At 40.5% G+C, this 24,899-nt stretch overlaps 1 protein-coding gene across 1 annotated transcript in view; it reads left to right on the top strand.

Moving 5' to 3' along the window:
• The first annotated feature begins 8,049 nt into the window (after positions 1 to 8,049).
• The window catches only part of LOC120893907, a 113,098-nt gene continuing 96,248 nt past the window's right edge, over positions 8,050 to 24,899 (top strand). Inside the window, exons 1-2 of the mRNA XM_040296112.1 lie at positions 8,050 to 9,342; positions 14,578 to 14,655. Coding sequence (XP_040152046.1) covers positions 14,589 to 14,655 — 67 coding nt within the window. The 5' untranslated portion in view covers positions 8,050 to 9,342; positions 14,578 to 14,588. The remainder of the gene's footprint in view (positions 9,343 to 14,577; positions 14,656 to 24,899) is intronic.

The following is a 24,899-nucleotide window of genomic DNA, read 5'->3' as shown; positions in this document are numbered from 1 at the left end:
ATTATAAGATCATACAGCATCGTAGCGTAAAGATCGTACAGAAAGAAGCGATTAGAAATGCCTGGCGAACCTTGTCTGTACAGTCTTTGCTAAATCTTACCGAAAGTATGCCAAAACGGATTTTTTAGGTTATCAACCGTAATAGAGGATCAACTGTTTACTTGGTTTTAATAAACTTGTCAATATGTGTTATCTTCGCTTTTTGAAATGCCCCTTTTTCAAGTTTTTTTAATGATCAAGAATAGTTCGAACATTTTTTTTTGAAAAATTTACAGGAAAAAATTTGTTCAAACGCATTGAAAAACGAGTATTTTTTTTCAAAATTTTCCGACATTTTTTAATTGCCTTAAATCAACAAAAACTAAATGAGGCTATCATTATGAAACGTAGTGTACATTAGTGATGGGTAAATTTGGCAAAAATCCGGAGTCGACTCCGATCCGACTCCGATAAATTCGGAATCGACTCCGGAAGGTAGGTCCGCGCTGCAATATCCGGAGTCGTTCGGAATCGTCCGGAGCCGTACGGAGTCGCCCGGAGTCGCCCGGAGTCACCCAGAGTCGGAGTCACCCGGAGTCGTTCGGAGTCGTTCGGAGTCGTCGGAGTTGTTCGGAGTCGTCCGGAGTCGCCCGGAGTCGGAGTCATCCGGAGTCGCTCAGAGTCGTTCGGAGTCGTTCGGAGTCGTTTAGAGTCGTTCGGAGTCGTCGGAGTCGTCCGGAGTCGCCCGGAGTCGGAGTCGTTCGGAGTCGTTCGGAGTCGTTCGGACTCGTTCGGAGTCGTTCGGAGTCGTTCGGAGTCGTTCAGAGTCGTTCGGAATCGTTCGGAGTCGTTCGGAGTCGTTCGGAGTCGTCGACTTTGGACGACTCCGGTCGACTACGGACGACTCCGAACGACTCCGACTCCGGGCGGATCTAGTGGTTCCATTTTGCCGGAGTCGGAATCGAACTAACAATAGTCGGAGTCGGATCGGAGTCGTGGGTGCGCTCCATACAGCACATCACTAGTGTACATGCTTAAATCTAATGCGCTTACCTATTAAATTTAACTGTTTAAATCCATTTGAAATGGTTTTAAACATTCGATCAAAGGGATTTTTTTGGCATTTTATTATTGATGTGTGAAATCAGTACAACTTGCTCAAATAATTGTAAAATTTAGATAACCGCGTATCGCTGAATACGCGTATAGGAGCTACCGTGTATCTCGGGGACTACCAGTATAGGCCGGCATGATTGCGTAAGTCGCTACGCTATAAAAAGAATAATAATAAGAAGAAGTTTACTTGTCCATAAATCATATTTGCCTATACCTTATTGCCTTGGTGTGATAGTTGGGTTCATAATGGCCAAAAAACTTTCACAATGCAAAATAGACTTTCATCTTTATCAAAACGATTCCGCAATAAAATTAGTTCTCATTTCGGACAATTGGAATTCCAGAAGGAAAAGTAGTGAAACTAATTTACGCGATGTTTTGTTCTGCTTGCTATACTGCCATCCTTATTGGTAAGCGCTATTCAAATAAGGAATGGGAAAAACCATAGGACAGATGAAACGGTATCCTTAATCCTAGTGAAGCTCATTCCGAATATCTTAGTGAGATCGGGTCATTTGGTGATGTTTTGCGTATTTTGCACTATTTTTCTTTCATCTCGCCTATAAAAATAGCTGCTGCTGCGTTGCTCGACACGAAGGGAAATGTGTGGCACAAAAAGCATTAGCATTGTACAAGATTGGATTGAGAGTTTGCGTAGAAATAACAAAAACCCATCACCGTCGCATACCACCGAAAGATGGCGGGTACACCGTGTGGGTATTAGAGGATAATGATGATGTAAAAAGTGTGTATGTAAACGAGGTGTCAACAGGATATCCTATCGTCCCTGCAACTTATGGAGCTGACAGTACACGTCGCGTCTTCAGTGAGTTGTAACAGGACGGCCACCTGCTCTATAGGAGTAGACCGAAAACGGAAAAAAAGAAACCCGTAGCTTTATCTTTTTGGCATTGGGAATGAGGTACGATGGCAGTAGGGAGACAAATGCAAAGCACTGCACTCTGAACATCAGTATGTCAAGTCAAGCTAGTATCTTCACTAGCATGATTCACGCCAAATGGCTATCCGCACTACAAATGAGCTTTGGGTTTTTCATTAAAAATATTTCCATTTGTTTATTAACGCTCTCTGGCGTGCGGCACGGACGTTGCAAGAAAAGGTAAAAGCTTACATTTGCACGCGGTACCTATTTGGACACGCAAATCCGTTGACTGTAGTGTTAATGCAGTACATTAGGTAATAAATAAATTCAACTAAGATTTTTACACTAATGGCACGAAGTTGCGTGACTTTGCTGTACATTTTTTCCTGTCTTTAAGACATAACATCATCTTGTTTAATTTTTTAAATGAGCCAAAACCTGTCTCAAAATGGGAAGAAAAAATTGTAATAATAATGTAGAAATGTAACGGTTTTTACTTATTTTTTTACTCATATCCGCAGAAACGTTGATTCACAGTTGAACGAACGGTATTGTGTTTCTTCTGCCTATAGCTTCTGCTAGTGTGTTCATTGCTGGTTGTGCTTTTTTATTAGTTGTTGCCGTCACGCTTTTAGAAATTGCGTAAATTCTCGGACTAGTAAGCTATTAAAACTTCTAAATGAACTTCACCGGAAGCGAAACGACGATATCATTCTCAAGCCGCGTACTGCACGTTGCTTTTGTTGTATTTTTTAATGTCAATTTCTACTTTTTACGCTTTTGCAAAAAAAATCATTCGAATGTTTTGTGTCCTCCATTCAAAGTCCCATTAATCTCATGTTGGGTGTGTTGGCTTTTCGCTATTTTTACAATTAAGCGTATTTCATCCACCCGTAGTGGAGCGGAAACATGAAATGAGTTAAAAAATTGGGTAATTAGTTTTATTACTTCATGGGCAACGGTTCTTTGATTTAGGAGTGTGCGTGAGGTTTTTTGTTGGTGTGCTGGTTTTACTTTCTCGCTAAGGCATGAGCCATGCCGAGGAGCATTTAGCTTCCTGTGAGCAGCCCCGCGAGTCCCAAGGTTTTTGGGACATGTGTTTTTTTTTGTATTGCGTTGACTTCACCGGGATGTCACTAATGATAGTTTCATTCAATTAGCAGGAGTTGCACTCAGTAGTGCTCTTAATTTGCGTGGTTAAGGGTTTGGATTGCTTTGCAAGGTGTGCCGGTCATGCGAATGGCGTGTTGAAAATGAGTTAAAAGGATGAACTTTGCCGAGATGCGAAAAGGTTGGGAAATGGTGAATGATTTTATGATGGACGGGACTGTAGCTTATTATTTAATTAATTGAACAAACTAGCTGCAAAGCTACGATTATGATCGTTGCTACATTTTAGTGCATGTGGCAACTCAGTTTAGCAATATTATACGATTACATTAACATAGTGCATGATGAAATAGTTTAAATCATCTAGTGTTTTAAGGCTTCTTCATCCTCGGCACAACTAGTTAGTTAGTTAGTTGATTTATTTCCATATTTATAAGTTGTTCATACATTTTCGGCGTTATATTATGCTATAATGGGTCCGAAATAAGTATCTCTCTTCATTGATTTGATTACTTTAGGTAGCTGTAGGTTGATTTTTCACTGCATTGCATTGCTTATACAGTCAGGAACAAGAAATTATTGGGGAAAAAGTGCTTTGGAAAAAAAACCCAAATGTGAAAGAAGAAATTTACCTAACACTATTCTAATCTTAATAATAAATTTTACATACTAAGCCTTGGCACTTGGTAAACTTATTGATTAACCATAGCAGGATAGTCAGCCCTGGAGACATGGTCCATTCGGGGCTTGAACCCATGGCGGGAATGCTGTTAACTCGTACGAATTGACGTCTGTACCACGAGACTAGCACCTATTGTATTATACCATGAGTATTATTGTATTATTTCAAATGTAGTTTTTGTATTTAAAGTCGTGTTAAAACCATTCGATGCGTCATTGCAATCAAACATTGTCAAAAACTACTTGTCGTGGCTTTATCCCTATAATGTTTAACTCGAACACAGACTTTCTATATCAATGCATATAATCAGTCACTATGTCAAAGACATTTTGAAATAAACTATAAATTTAAAGCAAAGGATCATACAACCAACTGTGTTGTAAGAGAAGTTGTTGTAGGTAACAGATGTTTTTTTAATTTATTTGTTTATTTATTTGGTTTTTTTATTTTATAAATTGTCCAGTAAATAATTAAAGGTGAGAGAAAGTCAGAGAGCGATCCGGCCGGTCAATGCTAGATAAAACAAAACACGCGACAGGAATTTCCTTTTGCCGCCGAGTCCCGTCACAAAAGACAAGGTTTGCTTTCATCCTAATTACTAAATAAAATGCAAATTAACTATAAGGGTAATTCATGTGTCATGCTTTACCCGTTCCGTTTCCGGTAGTCTCTTATGTTTCAGCTGTCCTTTCGTGGCGTGTTCTTCTTTTTTTTTTCAAATATACATTTAGGTAGCAGGTTGCAGAGCCTGGGCGGCTGGAAAAGCACTATGCACAAGCTTTGTATCCTTTTTGGCGAGAGGGGCCGTGGCCGGGAATGGCAGTCAGAATGGGGAGATAGTCGCGCGGAACGAGAGGTCCAACGGAGTTGTTGCCTGGGAGATCGCTTTGAGTGGCTGGCTGTAGATCCTGTTCCTGCTTGTACCTTCCCGCCGTGTTTCCGCCGCGCCTGGCACTAGCATAGCTTCTGGCGGTGGCCGCAGAGTGTGTGAGGCTGTGGATTATTTTGTGGTGCTGTCGTGTCGCTTGGCAAGTGTCACGAGTGGGTGGCTTTTGCTCGGTTTGTCATTTTGCCGTACACAAACATATAACCGTTTGGTAGGGCATGTCCATAAATACGCTTGCATCGTCGGCATCACGCCATGCGAGCGTACATTTTCGCGCGGTCGCTAGAATCTACCCCGGTGTACAATCGTCAAATGCCGGGGAAGGATGGGCAGTGTTGATGTTGCGGCTCTGGGGAAGTGGGAAGGATTTTAGCACCCAACGTGTGATGGGTGCTGATGATGAGTAAAGTATGAATAATTAAATTAATTAAGTTTTATGCGTGTGACGACTGGTAGGAGCAGCAGGAAGCGCATGAACATCGCGATATGGAAGATGATGATAGTTAAAGTGGCAAGCGTATGGATTTGTGTATGATTTATGGTGGCCATGCAATATGAATAGAAGGAGGCGCTTAAAAGCTACTCTCATTACCAGTTGCCAGTCCTGTGGTTAATCGTTTCTTTGCAAAGTGTAGGCTTTTTTGGAAATGGTGCCATAGTTAACAGCTAATACGATGCAAATGGCTCACTCGCTGGTAGTTCGTATGGCAGTCGTCCTCGGGGTGTGAGGGCCTCTGAAACGTGCGTAGAAGTGGAATTATTTTTTCAAGCTATTCATTTAGCAATTGCAAACGGAACGTTATGAAACTGATATTTAGCTTATAATTTGATTTGTATGACCATGCAATTTTTGCTGTACGCAACTGATTATCACTAAATTACATTGCACATGCTTTTGATAACATTCTCGTGACGATTGTGTAAACTAATTTGCTCGCACCATAGTCAATGTATCCTTCCGGTCATTCTTCCATTAAATTATCCTTCAAACTTCATGTACGATGAAATTTCATACTAATACATATTGCTTGTTTTTATTTATTATTATTTTACCTGAATTGATTAAAATAAGAATATTGTCATAACAATCATATCATAACAACTAATATTACAAGAAATAGTTTTATTTACTTGTGGGATTTAGTGACGTATCCGATTTACTTACCTGCTGAGCATTCCCACGATGGAACACGCACATGTGCCTTGTTGTAAAGAAGATCAGAAGACTTGTAGTAGAGATCCACTGGAATATAATTCACATCTTAAGTAATACATTATTTGACTAATGAGTAATGTAAAGAAAGTTTATACAAGCATCATTTGTTTTTGTATAACCGGTGCATAACTGGAACGGATAATAATCGTTATACGAGAGAACTAGTACACTAAATGTATTATACCTGCATGACTGATTATACGTGTGTTGGATGGATCAAATAAAACAGCTTAAAAAATGAGGTACGTTTTGAAAAGGGATGGCCATAGAAGATAGTCTCTGATTAAGAAAAAAAGGTAAACAAATGTGTTTTTTAAACCTGACATGGTCATGAGTTTAAGCAGTTTTTTTACATCATTGAATCTTCCTTTTTATTCTATTATAAGGATGATCACCACTAGTATCATGCATCACATAAGCAGTTCCCCAATAGCAACAATCAATAACAATGAATTGGTCCTAATAACAAATAAGGAACATTTATGGGTGACAGGAAAGCCCATACTGTATTGGTTAATGTGAATATTAAGTAAGGATCTACTCAGCTCTTATTACTATTGTGATATTCATCACAAACGAAACATTACAAACGGTTTGGCTGCGATTTGTTTTTCAACAACTTTGTTACAAAATGAGCATACACGATACACATTGTTGAATGCGAACAGTTATACAAGACAGGGACAACAGACCAAGGAAAAAGGAAATAACCAGCATTCAATCTATCAGACAATAGCACCAGGAATTCCAATGCACAAACTAATCCTCTTGAAAAGCTCAAGCTGTTTTCCGCTTTTTGTACGTCACGTTTTTTCCACGAGCTGATACACCCGGCCAGACGAGAAATCTACCAGTTACGCCAACCTCGGATACGTAGTGGCGCTGTGCCCTGTAACTAAGTTCGGCACGGTGTAGGTTGGAGTGCTACGCCTTGTCGGGACGATTGATCCTCATGTTGTGTCTCTGATTGCCCTGTCGCAAAACCCCCTTTTGGTCTGGCATGCTGATTGCCCAGGTTCGTGCAGGTTGCCCATTAGAGGCTCGGTTAACGGAAACGGGCTTACGCATCCGTAAGGAAACAACTTTACTCTAATCCCGAACAATGGACGTTGTGTTTGCGCTTCGCCAAAGGGATCCGAATTGTAGTCAGGATTGGTGCGGTGAGATCAATGTTGAACGTGTCCTTTCTCTCAGCCGAACGCCTGTCGACGGGTGTACACATATCATCACCCTTCCGCATCTTTCCCAACACAGCCGTTTTGAATTAATAGAATGTGCGTACCATGGAAAAGTAACTTTTGCATTAGCGAGAGCTCTGAGGTGAGTCCTCATACAAGCATTATGAAACGAGCAGTATTTAAAGGATATTTGTGATTTTCCCCGCATAAATGTCGTTTTAGCTAATATTCTTCAGCGAGTCATCGGCATTCGATTGAACACTTCTTTGTGAAGCGCAGCAAATAGAAATATTTCCCCGTGGATGTGATTTTTACCGTTATTGGATGTAACACAAAACGTATGCTTGAGCTCGAAGTACGCAGCAAGGGAGATGAGAATTATAAAGCACGGTCTATAATGTGTACGGTGAAAAATTCAAGGCCTTTTATCATTTAGAATAGTCGAAAACATTTATAACGTTGTACATTTTGCTTACCATATTTAATCTGTGGCACGGTTTTCCCAATCATTCAGTATCTTTCTGTTGAAATTTCAACAAAATATCCTAATAATTCCAGCTAGGTGTTTTAGATGTCGGCAATGTTTGACATATCAATAACTTGATAACAGTTAGCACCAACAATTTCAAAACAGCGTGTCCTAGGAACCCCTTTTCAAGAATAAAGAAATGTCACAAAAAATACCTTGCATGTTCATCAATAGCTCAGCTAAAATCACAACAATTCACGGAAGGACGACCGAAACGGAGGAATTCATCCCTGTGGAGGCAGAAGTTATCTGGCCCGGCACGCAACAAAACATGCAGCTTACGATGGAGAGGATCGGGCCGATTTTCGCTCATTGGTCTCCGGTTTCGGGAAAGCTCTCTCCCGTACATGTGTATTCGTTGTGGCGACAGCCGGGCTCGGTCTTCGTGTCTAGGTGATGCCACGAGCGTCGTTTATTGCATACCACGTTCACTCCGACGTAAAGTGTGCTGGGTTAGTATGTGAATTTTCCTCGTGCAATAAGGACGTACATGTTCCAGTGAAAGCTGTAACGGCTGTTTCGTATTGTGACTGGTGCCAGTGCGATACAGAGGCCCGCGGATCCACCGGATCCCGGGAGACCGACCACTTCACGAGATTATGTCCGCCCGCGAGATCCGTCTCCCGTCTGGTTTATGGGTGCCACATTCAGTCAGACACGTTTAGCGATGCCTGTCATTTAAGATTCCTGTGTGTTTGTTTAGCGTCAAGTGCCGGTGTTTGAGTGTGTCTGGTGCTGTATGCAAGACCGTGCACTTCGCAATCGTCAGGTGGGGCAGTAGCCAGATGATTGACAGAAGGAAATAAAGTTGAGCAACCACAGAATTGAGCGCAAAAGGAATAGCTGCCATTCGAGGAGAAGGAATGCCGCTTCATGTACACGTTTCCTCCTCGTTCGTATTCAATCCGTGCCTAACAAGCTGCCGTTGAAGCTGCGCTTATTTCGTGTCGATTGCGAATGTTTTTGTTTGAATAATTTCACTTAACATTCAGAGGTAGAGGAACAACACTGCCTGGATCGTAAAAGTAAATGCACTCAATGGTACACGCGTTTGTGTTGTGAATTGCTAATTATTAACTTCCGCACGGTGTTAAAGTTCAAATGGATTACTAGCACGGTGATATTCAATCCACAATACCTACCTACAATATACTACTTTACGCTAATTGTTGTTTGTTAATGATAATGTTATACGTATAGTTCTCATTTTCGAATATTGCGTTTTTAATGATGGCAGTTTGATGATGCAGTAAATCGCTCGAATGTTCATTACAATTATTCATGCGTATAAAAAATGAATAAAACCCATCAGAAGATCTACATCGCGAAAATGTTTATTTCTAATGAAGTTATTTTAAGATTTCAAAAACAACAAACGGATCACGTGTGTTTTGAGTTATGTTGAGTATTTTGTGCGAAGTTAGTGAAAAGTTTATCAGAATTGATGCCACAACATAGGAAAGTGTTTATTGTGCAACTAACGTGGAAAGTATCTTACTGAAATAATCGGAAGCGAAAACAACCTCTAATCAGTGCGATCAAACCATTAAAATTCCTATGGGAGTGAGTTACTAGTGAATAGTAGTAGTGTATTAAGCAGCTTACACGGATTCGTCTGTTACTGCAAAGTGATCAATTGCTGGGTGTCAAACATATTGTGGAATTTATTCATTTTCATCAATTCAAAAAAAAGGAAATAAAAAAAATACAACAGTGATCTGTTTCTGGTAGCGAAAACTGGAGGAACGGGTTATCCCGTGCAAGTAAGTAGTGGATGCGTTCGAACAGCTTTCCGGATATCGTTTTCTCATTCTATTGAAATGTGCTAGCGTCAATTTACTGATTTTTAGGAAACCTTTATGTTATGCGCTTGTTTCTCGTTACTCGAGTAGTGTGTGCCAATTTTTGGTTTTGTACAATCCAGCGATGAGCCGGTCATGCTATAGAATTGTGATCTAAATGAACGTATATTTTATTACCCTGTTGGATTTTAAGCGACGGCATCCTTGATTTACATTTCTACTAAAAATAATCTGTTTTAAAATATCTAAGTTAGTTACTAAAAGCAAAACAATTATATCACTGACGTTGTTGGAAAACAGAATAAACAAAATTGTCCAGTTGATTCATATAAACCATCTAAATTTGCAGTTTAAATGATGTTTCCTACAGAGCTTTTGAGTGATGCTAGATGTTGTAGATTCCTAGCCACACCATTTTAGTGAATTGTTCCCCAGCTCATTGGCCACACCATTTTAGTGAAGTGTTTGCTAGCTAGCTAGAAATTATATAATATTAAAATGAAAAGCATGTATAATATTTAAATAAAAAGCACAGTAATGTCTAATACATTCAAATATTAAATATATAAAATAAATAGCCATATTAACAAACAGATTCCATTTCTTGGCTTACCTTGTCGTACTCGAATAGTCGCCATTGGTTTCCAGTACGGTGATTCTGCTAATCGAACACTCTTTAAAAGACAATCGTGCAATGGAGCTGTTGTACATTTTTCGAAAGTGACCAGTGTAAGATGCTACGACAGGTTTATCTTAGTATCTCCACAAGACCAGAAGATTCGGTTGTGAGGTGAGACAACCGTACATAATCCAACCGGTACCTTTAGCAGGGCACGTACACCGGTCGTCGACCACATCCTTTTTCGTGTGACTTGAGACATGCTGAGTCACGGACGTACCCACTTTCGAAACGTCACTTTTGGTCTGTTTGTTAATTTATCCAATCACCTACCACCCGGTGGAGACATCCGACCGGCTCACCGTTTAGGGTCAGCTTGTGAACAGGTTTCCTCTGGTGTGCGTACATTGCTACACGCTACAAGGATGCAATCCAGGGGAATGTAACACCTCACTTACTCACGATCCTTGGCTCTCATCCGAAAAATTCGGTAACGGTTGTTAGAAGCATGTTCCCATCACAGCATGGTACTGTGAAAGTTCTAAATTATATCTGATAGTCTGCGGAATGTTTGCCTACGCGTGTTGACTCACACCAGTTTTGCACTTTTCTGGTAGAACAAACATTGTGCTTAGCTGCTGCTCAATCCGGCGAACATGGCATGGAAAAGCATTACAAACTACATCTCGTTAGTAAACCCGTAATAACCCAGTGCAGTTTTGTGCGTTCATGTTGGATGTGGTGAGTGTTCACTTTTAAGGTATACATTATTATTATATTAAGAATTTAAGGTTATATTGAGCATAATTAATCTCGGGTATTTGAGATTATATTGAGAATATAATGAAGTGACTGTAAAAATGTCTCAAAATTAATGTTGTGGAATAAAATTATGGCTGGGTATTTTAGGAGTACTTTGAGTATAAGTATTTTAAAAACTATGCAGTAAAAAAACATACTGTTTATTGCTCACTATTTGGGCTATCCATGACATGTTTTGGAATTTTGGTAATTACGGTTAGAAACGAATGAATATTATGAGAAAGCTGTTGGATCTGTTTCAATTATTGTGGTCGTTATATTGATACTTCAAATTTATAATATTGGAGCAGCTCGGTGGTCTTGCTCCTACCTGCACAACTCGATCTTATTCGATGTGGTGATCGTTCATACTACTGCACCACTGGATTAGCATGTATCTCCATGCGGGAGAAGTATTTTATCATTTTTTTAATTAATTCGTATACAATAAATGAACCGTGAGGAAATATGGTTTTCATTGCAGCGTTGCAATGAATCGTACAAGAGTTACAAATGGCGATGGAAGCTGAGACTCGATGCGTTTCCTAGCACATACGTATTTCATGATATGGATTGAGGGCTCTAGGGAAACCGATCATCCAGATATGAGTAAACTAATCAAGACAACCAACTACTGAGTACCAAACTAATTACTAAGGTAGATTTTAAACCGGTCTCATGGTACAGTCGTCAACTAAACAACATGCCCGTCATGGGTTCAAGCCCCAAATAGACCGTAGAACTGATTTTCCTTCTATTGAGGGGTTATCCAAAAGACATTGAAAGCCAACCCTACACAAGTGGTACAGGCAGGCCTTGACCGACAACGGTTGTTGTGTAATGTGATCGAACGTACGCGGGGGCCGTCGAGCACTATGTTTGCGGGGAGTCATTTTACTGACATGAGACGAGGTGGAGTGAACTGTTCAAAGCGGACTGATTGAACCCGGCATTTGATCGTCCAAGCGATCATGGAAACCCCGAAGGGGTTTCCCTTACTGGAAACGTTGGAGTTTAGAAGCCTTACCTTGGGTAGGGGGACATAACTAAACTCTTGAAATAAGTTGTAAGGCGAAGTATTAGGAAGCGTAACGTCCTATATTGGCAGTCCGAACTAATCTGATCTGCCGTGATCGGAATAGGTTTTATTTCTACTGAAACTAAGTTATGGGTTTCGTCGTAAATTTGATTTTAGAATGTGTTTTTGTTCTAATTGAATGTTATTGTTATTGGTAAAAAATTATAAATAGAAAAATAGAAGTGGTTAGATCAAAACTTATACATACATATATTCTGAGAAGCCTTGCTTGAGTTTGTATTTCAGAGTGAAATTAACATGCCTGTATCTACGACGTCATTAGTGATTGGCAGCGTGCATCAGACATTTTCCAGTGGCAGCATGTCCAGTTTTGACTATGTTGGCATTGAATTCAGCTTGGATGGTATTTTGTTGTTAACACGATACTATTCTGCAATAGCTCATGCTACACAGTACATCAAGTGACATGATGTTTATTGATGTATTTGAGCTCACGTAACTATTTTTCGGTAGGTTTTTGATTATTTTGTCTTTCTCGTGCGTTCGCTCGTACCAGTTGTACATGTTCGCATTTGTAGCGGGGAAAAATGAACAACTTTTTTTCTGTGGTAGATGTTCCATCAAATTTCATCGCCTCGTAGCCATCCTTTTTCTAAATTGATTTTCACTTCAAACCATTTGATTTATTTGACAGCTTTTTTGCCGATGGCCGTGGGACTTGTGGTCACTGTCGGTGTCGTCTACCGCGCTACCAGTATGCTCTTTTACTGTTATTTCATGTTTCGTTATGTGGTTCGTTGGCTCTTCCATGCCGCATGAGCCTTGAGGGTAATCAATCAACCATCCGTGGCAGTGGTGTTTTTAGGTTGGTCCTTTTGCTTCTATTTTGCTGCTACTGAAATGCAGGTGTCTAGGCCACAAATGGGCAGGGTGAAACGGCGTGCGTTTATTCGGCAACGATATTTTGACGAATGGACCGACCGTGGCTATGTTGTATCTTTCAAATTGTTTCTCGGACAGGCGCGATTGGAAAATGGCGCTTCGACAACTACGAATATTTTTCACCCTACAATAATATATTTGATGTGTAATAGGATACAGCTTTGAAGATCATCGGGCCATATCTCTCAATTCATCAGAACAAGTGTTTTAGTTCAAAAAAATGAATGGCTTGATTTGGCGAGAATGTATCACATGTAGGAACGATTCCTTAATAACAACCCTAATCACTTAATAAGATGAAAAACATGACATAAACAATCTAGAAAGTTAACATGCAGAATATTAAAAATTTCGAATATAAATAGTTAAATATGAAAATATCGAATTGATATGTATTAGACATTGATTAAAGTGATAAAAAGGGTTCAAAATTTCGCACATTGGTAAAAGGTTGTAGAACCGATTATCTTGTAAACAGGTAAACAAGAACCCTCACACGCAAGTGGATTGCAGGTTATTGTCTATTATATATTTGGTGCAAATGTATAACATTTGGACCCCCGAAAGATTCCATGGTTTCTTTTTCCAGAATGATTGAACCCCGTTTTAATCTTAATTCATCAAGAGAAAATCGTTTAAGTCGCTTAATTTGAACCACTAAGATTACACTTTTTTAGTTTTAAGATTCTTCTTTCTTAGCACAGCAACCGCTGTCGGTCTTGGGCTAGGACTACCAGTGACTTGTTGATTATTCACAGAAAAAAGTCAGTTCAGGCGTATGTGAGCACGGTCCATTCGGGGCTTGAACCCATGACGAGCTTGTGGTTGAGTCGTGCGAGTTAACGGCTGTACCTCGGGACCGGCTTCATGTGTTAGGTTTATCGGTGAAAAAAAAAATTTGGAATATGTTTGTATTTTTTTCATTCAGATATTGTAATTCCTGGATGAATATGAAATGGGTTCGATTCACAGCACATATTAATTTCATTCATAGCGCAAAAGCGTAAAGACTACTTCAATGATGTTAAGCCCAGGCGATGATAATGTTAAAGCTGAAGAACACACATTCAAACATGAAGAGTGTTTCTTCTGAATTACATTAGAGATCAAGCAAAAAACAAACTTCACGTCCAGGTTAACATTAATTTCGGAAAAGAAACCAAAGTTCGGCAAACGAACGAATGCTACTCCCTCTTCACTCGAATGCGAGATTTATGGCTTAAGATAATAAATTATGCATAATTTTTATGTTCTCCTCGTTGTTTACCGTTTCTTCGTTATAAATCTGGCATTTCCACCCTCCCCAGTGCAGCAATTCGCCTTGACCGGTTTTGCGGTATAACAGGCGGGGGGCTAGAATGTGAAAACTGCAGCTCTAGATTTATCCCGGATGTCTTTTGCGGCCGCTTGAAACTTTGGTTGCTGGTAGCTGGCTGTATCTCATAAAATATGTATGCCTAATTGAGTGAACGTGTATGTAGAGCATATATGTGTTTGCGTTGAAGCTTAGTGCGTGTGTTTGAGATTTCAATGTTGTGCACGGCGGCTTGCCAGTCGTTTATACTGTTTCTCAAATTGATTCAACAAAAGAAACGGCGAAGACGAAACTTTTCTTCGTGAATATTATTAAATGACGTTGTATTTTTTCGTCGCATTTATCTGCTTTATTTTATTCAACATACGCGCACATACAATTTTTCACTATATGCTCGATTGCTCAATTTACTACAAACATCACCTGTTTGTCATTTTGTCTTTCTAACTTTGCATATTTTTCCCCTCTATCTCGTTGCAGAACGCGAAGTGATGGCCGACAAAGATAAATGTTTTAGCGTGAATGCAATAATTGTTTTGCTGGTTGCTCACTTTTGTGGTAAGTATTCAGCTCAACGTAGATCTCGCTATAATGTGAGTCGTTAGAAGTGCTCGATTCCTCTTCCCGTTGTTTATCGTGCCGCTCACTGTAAGGCGTTAGGATATGATAGTAGTATCAGTTAGTTTAGTTCTCTTCTTCTATTTGGCGCAACGTCCTACTCAGACATGCTTGCCGGCCTATACAGGCCTCCGAGACTTAATCCATTACCACGCAAGCCGGATAGTCAATTCTTGCTACGGAGGAACGCTCCATTGTAGGCTTGATCCCGTGATGAGAATGTTATTGAGTAGTTTGAGTTGACGACTGTAACACGGGACCGCCCCAGTTGGTTTAGCTAGTAAGCAGTAGCGGGTTTACAGTCTCGGGGGCCCTAAGCAGTAAGAGTTGTTGAGGCCCCTTTGTACATTATTACCGGGGGTACTCGGCATCCGTCTTTGATTATGTAACATTTTAACTTAAATTTTGTTGCCACCGGGGGGTGCTTATGGTTCGTCTAGCGCGGGGCCCCAACGTCCATAACCCACGGGGCCCTCCTTGCTAATACAGTACCATATTCTATCAACTGTTATGGATTATGTACTAAAGATTCCGGGGCCCCTCATTGACGGGGCCCCCCGCAATTGCTTACTTTGCTTACCGTTAAATACGCCACTGCTAGTAAGTATGGCAATATGGGGAATGAATGAAATATAAAATGCGTGAACTCCATACCAATCTATATTATTTTCCTTATTTCAAACCAATATTTAAAAAAAACATTCCTTTTTAATAAAAACAAACTGATATTTTATAATGTGTTAATGCTGTGGCGGCAACCAGATTGCGCCTGTTTGGTTTTGACCTATTAAGCTTGTTTAGTCAGCTTTTTTACAAACAATCTGGCATATTGGAATAATTTAAATGTTCGTTAAAATTTAATTATTTTACCCGTCTTTTAAAAAAATATGCCTATACTCTATTTTAAATAAGTAATAATGCTTTTATAAAAAGTGATTTTTTAAACAATTATTACTCTTCAGCATCAGTACAACAAACATACAGCATCAAACAACAAAATCATTGTACAGCAAAACAACAAATCAGCGTTTGTTCGTTCCAATGTTTTTTATTTGTTTTGTATGCATTAATAACTATAAAAATGCTTTTGTTTTTAAATCTTACACGAATTTGGCCATTCAAAAGCACGAAGTGCTAATTTTATGAGAAAAATGTCAAACTACTGTGTAATAAAATATGTTGAAAGAATCGTAAAAGGCTCTCCTATTGCGCATTAATACCGTACTGCTTTGAAATACTCGAATTTCTCGTTGATTCAAATTGAATTCGTCATACCCAAACATAACTCATTTTACTGAAGCAAACCTTCTACAATTGGGGAAAAATTGAGGTTTTCAATGGTTTTACTCGAAACACTGCATTTATTAAGCAATGTATTAACTGTATAAAGCAACGATATTTTGATTAATTTTCCGGACAGTTTCGAGCTCATATATCAAATTACTGACGTTTTGATTCATATTCCGGGCAACCTCAAAATTTCATTTATAATCTTCATATTAACACACACACAAACACACACACCACTTCTTTTGTTTTACGTATTACGTATCAACTTATATTTACGTCCGGACAACAAATTCTGAGGGTCATTGTCCTCCTGGATCAACAGGACGACGGTCTTACTGACAATGGGGTTTGCCTGCGGTTTTTCTGTTGCATTGAACCGAATTACTGCTGCGCGGTTTGAAGATCTTTCCTGTACGGCCATTAAGGCATTGGGCACATCTATCTTCAAATATCGTTTTTATTATTATGACTGAATCTTTGTTCGTGTTATTATCACTGTTAAAAAACGTATTTTTATGCAATTAATCACAATTTACTTCGGCTGTCGGGAATTAAAATCAAGATGAACAATATTGCTCCAAATTTCGGACAGTTTGAAATACATATTTTAATAAAATTCAGAGCACAATATAGTACAACACTATTGTTTTCACACTGACAACTACTTCGACAATAGATTTCACTGGGTTTTAATGCACTCAGACGTGATTAATAGGAATTATCGAAGAAATAACACTGGTTTAGATCTGAAGCAAAACTGCTAAGAATGCCTCTGGTGTTGATCTGACCGACAGAAAATATTTATTTACTGTTTCATCAGGGCATACTAGGGTCATACACGTTTTAAATTGAATCTAATACATCATGGCAAACATGTAAAATTAGAAAGTGGTATGGCCAGGGACTATATATGAAGCAATTCAATAAAAACATGCCGAATGTCCGGAATTTGAAGCTGTCTGTAATTTGAAGCATAACGGTATTTGATATTTGATGATAAGACGATGATGATGAAATAGAAAAACGCACTTAAAGTATTGTATGCTCGACAAGATTCATAAATAGCCGTTTTTTATTTAGAAAGAACGGCATCGGCCGTATTGCTTAATGTTAGGGTTATTCGCTTTTTATGCATCCTGAGCAAACTCACACATTTTACAGGATTGCTTTCAATATTAAACTTGCGTTTTATTATTGCGTTGCAGTGTATGGACCGATACAGTTCTTCTTGGGCTGTTGATTCTTGATGGACCCATTTTCAAAGCATATAACGGTGCTTTAAACAGCAACAGATATTATGCGCCGATCTGCGCTTGTTCTTTTTATACCCTTGTCCAACACTGGTACATATAATGACGTTTTTGCAGTTGACGTACAGAAGCAGCGAAATAATAATTTTACAGTTGTGTTTGAAAACTGACGATCCTGGACCACGTGACCACGTTTATTGTGTATAACTGACGACATAAAGCATTCAGTTTTATAGCATATAAAACATAAAATATGAAACGGTGATGCATTTAATAAGCACGATACAATGGAGAATGAGTTTAGCTAAATTGATAACGGTAGATATTCTTCTTCTTCCTCTTTGACTCAGCAACCATTGTTAGTGAAGGCCTGGCTGTACCACTTGTGGGCTAGGCTTTCAGTGACTTATTGAGCAGGATAGTCAGTCCTACGTATGGCGGCACTGTCTATTTGAGGCTTGAACCCATGACGGGCATGTTGTTACTACTACACCAACCATTTATTTCTTCTTCTTTTTCTTCATCTTCTTCTTCATTATATGACATGGTCATACTGGTCAATATAGGTTCTCTAGATTAATTAGGCACCATGAAATTTTCCAATAGTAGTGAAGTGAGCTATACTATTGTAGTTATTGCTGCTTGAAACAAATTAATTCATAATTTATTTGCTGTACAATCTCCGTGCGTTACATTCAATGATTTCTCGTTTGAATTCAGATCGTTCAGACAGACCAAAGCGAACGTGACATGGCAACACGTATCAGCCAGTAGTCTATTTTGCATGCAGAGAGTTTGTAGCAGAAAACATTGCGCTTCTAAAGAATCGGCATGATTATCAACAGAGTACAACTTTCGAGAAACTCCCTAAAAACCAACACCAAACCGTTGTCGTATTTCTGTTCACCACTAAAAATGAGAGAAATACACAATAACAGAACAGAAACACACAAGCACATATATACACACCCACATATATATACATACACAAATAAACGACGAACACTGGAAAGCACGAAACGATTCGTGCGAGATGTACGGCAGGTCGCATGCTAGTGCCAAACAAATGCAAATCCTGCTTAATACGCATCATTAAGTAAATCGAATAAACGGACTATCTCAGGGTCTTTCCGAGAATCTGAGGAGGTGTTCGAAACGGTGCACTTTGTCCCACCAGTAAAAGAGCGGTTGATGTACAAAAAGGATCGTTGCCAAACGTAGGCCACGTATCGCAGATACCGCAGGAATCGTTTTATAAAGGAAAGTTTTGCACCAGGGACGCAACGACCAATTTCAAGCTGTTTCTGGCTACACTCGCTTTAACGCGCCGTAGCGAACACCGGTAGTATAGATTTTGCCTTCAAAACGTTATATCACTCTTGTTAGTGGTGGTCTTGAACCCTTTTCACGTGCAGGTTAGAAGATTGGAACCACTAGTCGGTGACCTGTGTTCGATTGGAAAGGTGATGATTGTGCTCAGTCAATCCAGGAAATGGGCTCCCGTCCATTGTGCGAACTTGCGTGGTAGCTTCGGCGATTGAATCGATACATAGGTCGCCTCTCACGGTCCGCCAATTCGAGCTGACTTGATTGGACAGTCTACGCTCAATGGAGTAGTTTTAAGATTGCACACCGAAGTGAGCTGCTCGTTTGCGGTTACGGTTGAACGCTGTCTGGGGTATACGGCCGATCTAAGGTGGGATGGAAGCAGGAAATTTGCATAGTTTTGCACTTTTGTCGATCCGCACCATATGGATGAAAGGTGGTGATTCATGCATCCGCTCCGATGAATGATGCGAGCAACACGCTACACTTTGAAGCTTAATTTGGGTCGCAATGCTTTGAATGAATGCTGCACCCCTATGCCACCATGCAGTTCTTAAGATGCTGACTTGGGTGATGCTCTTGGGACGTGTGGAAGCAATCAAGGCATCGGATTGGAGGTTTTGCTTTACGTCGGCTTGGTCGTGCCCCGAGGGGTTTCGCTAGTTTTAAGGCAGACACGATGATAGACTGCCAAGGCCCGTGGGACGAGTGAACCCGTCGCTGTTGCCAAATTTATCGCCACTCGAAACTGTGCAGTTTGCTTCCCTTGGGAACAGACATTAGGACTGTTCCGTTTGGATGAGCGCAGCGGAACGAGACATCACAGGCTGTTCCAGGTGTTTGTGTCTTTCCTGTAGTACGAAACGCGTTTTATCCTCGGGCAGAAATGGATAAATGGGTATCCAAGTGTAACCAATTGCGACCCCGTAAGCGGCACAGGAAGGTGGAATAAACGAGTCTATTAATCTTGTGCTTTAATTAGTTTCCCTCCAGGTAATGGTTCGGTTTTACCTTGGTGGAGACGCTCGATTGTGGAGCTCGGTTTTTTTTCTATTTTATCACCAAGACGGCCAGCGGCATGGATAGGTACAAGTGTTTGTAGCTAAAATGCGAATCCGTGAAACGGAAAATAGCAACACTGTTTTTGGGACAGAGAAAATCGAAAAAATTGGTTGAAACAGATGAAAGGCCATCGGAGAAGAAAGAGAAGTAAATGAAATCGACGATAATCAAAGTGCGCCTATGGAATGCTCTTTGATTTCGTTTATCCAATACATTTGTGAGTTTCTCTCGGTTTCACTTAAGCTTTCCACTATATTTGGGCAAATGCTACGGAGCATTCACATAGCTAACTGTGTCTTCGAAGCTGAATTCTAGTTGTATTCTTTGTATTTTTCGCAATTCTGAATGTTCCGTATTCTGTGTCTTGCGTTGCTAAGGCACTTCTTTGGTCCTTTCTGAAAATATACATGAAGGGAAACGGCATTTTTTTATGATTAGATTTTTTCCATGTTTAATTGTAGACGATTTGAAACGTATTGTATCATGTAAAACAATATTCCTTAAAAACTTCTTATTTACATTGTATAAAACAAAAGAACGATTGAATATATACTACTTTTCATGTGACAAATTATTCATAAAAAGGCATTCTATGAGGAACGCAACCTACAAAAGTAAAACAATAGCAAAAAAAGGCTCTTGAGCGTCTGTTTAATGCGTAAAGATTCATTGCGGGAGGAAACCACTCGGAAGCTTTCTCCAAGCCGTTGACATAATATACCGTATGTTGCGACGACATGTAAGCTGGCGAGCCATTTTCAAAGACAGCGACAGAAAGACAGCCGGAAAAGAAAAATAACGTATGTATCATTCACTTGAGTTCTGTGGCCCATATGTCGGGTTCTGATTGACTGTTGTGCTGTGTTTCGGTGCTGACTAGAGTTCAAGAAACTAGACGCACAGCGAACACGATTTTCCGGGAAGCGCAAGAAACAAAATCTTACTGCGTGTGTCGCACGTTTGGGTACGCACACGTGTCTGTCGTGGGGTGTGTCGGCCAAACGGAGAAATCGATATGTGAACGCATTTTGCCAGTTGCGAAAATGCTTCAAGCCGAGATATGTGTCGGTTTAACTCTTGAGTCCAGGGACGGAAACGCTTAATACGATCGTTTGAGTTTCGTGTATTCTTTCTTCTGCTTTCACTCACATGCCTTGATCTGATTCATACGGTGTAATGTATTAACATTGTAATCTGGACCCATTTATCTTGACGTTTAAGATGACTTCGGTGACGCCTACTGTTCTTAACGTTGGTGGAGGTGGTGCAAACCTCGACGAACGAGAGAGAAAAAAACAAATACTTAACTCATGGATAGCAAGCAAATCTACAAAAAAGCACATGTGCTCTAATGTTTGTATAACTGTGTGTGTGTGTGTGTGTGTATGTGTGTGTGTATGTCTTTTTCGGCACAGTAAAAGACACATTGCACCGAAATAGATGTGATAAAGTAATGACAAGTTTTTTGCTTCTAACCTTTGAGAGAACTTACACTTCGTGCACACACTCCTAGCAATATGCTTTTCACTCACTGTCGGGTCGACCCATTACATCCTTATCCTCTCGCTTCGTTCGTAACCGATGGCCAAAAGTTTCAATAAATCATCTCCGTTGAGAATACTTTTTTCCATTTTTGTTTAGCATTGCTCCATGTTGGGGAATAACGGGGGAACGTGAAGCGTAAAGGAAGTTTCTGCTTCGGTTAGGTTTGTATTTGGTTGGCTAGAAGCTGAAATTAAGTGAAAAATATGATACATTTATCATTCCTACCCAACGTGGGTAGCAGACACGTAACCCATCCCCATCGTCCCCAACTTATGACGAAGGTGGTGAGGCAAATGAAAGTTCGATAAAAATGTGGCAAAGGATGTGTTTGCCGAGATTGTTGATGCGTTCTGGTTCATTGACTCGCTCGTTGCGGGTGGCGCGTGTGTACGAAAAGATGTGATAGATATGATAAATCTGCTACTCTATGGGTATGTTTACGCAAGTATTTCGGGATACAAAAGACAAGCTCCCGGCACTTAAATGACGCAAAGGGTTGACATGTCACGTTCGGAATGGTTTCTATTGTAGCTCCTCGCAAGGACCAAGCCGGGACACCATGACCATGATTGGATGAAATAAATTTACTGGAAAACGATAGCTAGTCATACGGTGGCGAAGATTACGCTTGATAAAATGATTACACACATTTATTATCTGTAATCTGTGGACATTTGTTGCATCCAAAAAATGTCAATATTTTTATCACATTGGAAAAAGAGGGAGGGAGGGAGAAAAAAAAATCACATGAAATCATTTTCGGAATAACTAAACTTATTCATTCTTTTGTCGCGAACAAATTAAGAAAGCAACACGCTAAAAATCAGAGATCCTTCACCGTTGTACTAGCCTTGATTCTATTAGGTTTGCTTTCCCATCACTGCTCAGTCAGCTGTAACACGTACAACAGCGTAGCTTTCGCCGATGCGATGAAGCACAATCTACTCACGAAAGGTCGTTTTTCATCTGCACATCAAGTACCGGGCGTCTCCATTGTTCAGCGTTCCCGGCCGCCTCCATTAGGTGACGATCTGCATTATCGGGCGGGGTGTGTGTGTGTGTGCGGACCCGTCAGCTCCGGACATCCGACGTGACTTCAAACCCCGTAGTGCGTTGGAAGCGAAGGCACAGAGTAAACAAAAATTAACTTTCGAAATTATAAAATCATTTCGGTGTATAAAGACATCGCCAATTAATCAACGGAACATCGTGAGCAGGAGGGTGCGATCTGCTACGCCTGTTCGCTTCCTCATTGTTCCTCATCGCGAGAGAAAGCGGGCATGGTGCAAGAAGGAGTACACAAGATTAGAACATCGTCCTTTCTGGAGGCTGATCTCCAGGGTTCGTGGAATGTTTTCTTTTTTTTTCGATAAGGCCTTTTCATCTAAAGACGTTTTTTCTTCTTCAATTCTTCTGCTATCCCAAATCCACGGTACGGCATTGTAACGAAAAGCACTAATAATGTAGCATAGAAGAAAACGAACTTTTCTCCAAAACTTGTAGACACGCACGAAGAAAATGGTCCACTCGTTGGCGGCGGTAGGCTCTGTGACGGACACGTCACGGTGACTTTTGTCGCGTCTTATTTGAAGGTTTTCGCGGGAACGCGGACCGGTCGCCGCATCATCTCGGGTGGTGTATATTTATCTTTTCGATTTTAACTTTTGCTTGGCGCACGCAGATATCGCACGGAGACGTTTCTCGTTTGGCAGGCGGAGAACGGGTGAGGTCAAACAATGACAAGGCAGTCAAACCGAAAAAGCTCGTTAGGGATCGGGACCCCGTGGCCACGGTTGAGCAATTTTGATTTTCGCGGTGACGAATTTCGACATGACTTTTGAATAAATACATTTTTGGTGCGAAATAGCAATAGAAAAGTAATCACTACGCCAGCAAATGGTGATTTTAATGATAAAGTGTGACTGTTCTCGCTTTTCGAGGGGTATGAGGGTGGTGCGTACCGGACCCGGAAACTGAGGCCGAGGAGGCAAATGGGGGCGATAAGTTGGTCTCGCTTTGAAACGTTTTCCTTACCCACCCAGGTTCTAGATGATGAGCGAGTTCGATTTTTGTTACCGATTTGTTGAGCTTAGTCGTCGTTTGATGCGGAAGAATGGTTTGGTATTGGGACAGCTTTATTGCTTTCCGGTGCGCTGGCGACATTTGGCGTGATGGGGAGGGGTTCGAGGCAGAAGTTTGATATCGTTAGATGGAGACGATGAAAAATCGAGATTAAGTCAACCGAGGCTAGCAACCGCACTGGCCTGTGTCAACACAATTACTTGATAATGATGGGAAAACTCATCAACTCACTTTCACCAATGCGTGCTAGGCCGCAGTTTATGCGAGGGGCGCGATACAGGCAGATGGATAATTTCTCTCAACACTAACTTTCAAGTGAAATTGAAACGATGACTGAATCTTCGATCGAATCCAAAAATTAGCTCCCCCCTCTCTCTCTCTCTCTCTCTCTCTCTCTCTCTCTTTATTTGTTGCTGGACCACTTCCGTTCGGTGAATCTATGTTGATCTAGGTTTCATGCATAGGCGTTTCATATTTAGCTTTGCTTTGTTTTGAAGAGTTCAGCACGTGCAATGCAGCAAAGGATCCGTGATTTACCGTCGGCGACTGAACTGCATTGTCAGTTTTGAGCCATACATCTTTTTGGGTGTTAGTTTTATCATAGAAGGTGATATACTTTGATGCTTCCGATCTCTTGTGCCAATCCGCTGTGTACCTACTGAACGGTGAAGAATGATACGGTCCAACAGACCAATGGAGCGGAAAACGGCCACCTTCTGTTTGTCTTTCAGCGAAAGCGTTAAATTACAGACGCATTTTCACGCAAACTCACTCACTCGCAAATTTTCTTCTCGCAAAAGGACGATTTCCCTGATTGTTTGCATAGGGCCGTGCCATGGTGGGCGAGTTGTATTTTATGAAGGTATAGTGTTTTCGCGAAGCGCTTCTTCGCACAAGCGGTTGGGACGTGCGTTTGATGCTGGCCCGCGCCACACTAGTCCAAAAGCTGTATCACAGATCGCCAAATAAACGACCACCTCGGCACTCGGAAATATGATCAATATTTGATATTCAGGAGCCGTTTTCAAATGAACTAGGAGGAGCGTTAAGGATTTATTTATTGCGCCGGTTCGGCTTTGGGTTCGTGTTTGGAATGGAACGATAGCGCGTCTTCGATAGGGATGTGGCGATTTTGCTGGTCTTGGAATTGGAATCGAGGTAATTGAAAAGCCATCGTCAAGCTTATCGGTGCTGCGCTAATGTTGTGATAATTTGATGATTCGTGATTTACGCTTTAACCAGCCAACTGAACATTGTTTGAACTGTATGGTCCTTCTCGGAATGAACCTAGTACGGCGATGACCTCGGGAAAAATAGCAGCCTTGGATGGAATGCGCAGATTGTTCGTTTGCATAGGATTGAAGCGAAACGTAAAATGAATTTATAATTTTTATGACATGTTTCTGCAGAATGAAATGTAAAAAAACAACAATATAATAATGTTTAAATAGCTGTAGCTGTAGGCATACCTGAAAGCAGTAAACAGTACAACCGGACTATCCTACAGAAATAAAAAAAAACTATACGTGTAAAATAGTTAACACTGCAACACTGTATTGTATTATTTCGAATTTTATGCCCAGTGGTACATGTCAATTGTACTTACTGAATATAGTTTTTCATACTTTC

This window comes from Anopheles arabiensis, chromosome 2 (genome assembly GCF_016920715.1).
Source record: "Anopheles arabiensis isolate DONGOLA chromosome 2, AaraD3, whole genome shotgun sequence".
In the NCBI taxonomy this organism is placed as follows: domain Eukaryota; kingdom Metazoa; phylum Arthropoda; class Insecta; order Diptera; family Culicidae; genus Anopheles; species Anopheles arabiensis.
This window is presented reverse-complemented; position numbering and strand designations above follow the sequence as displayed.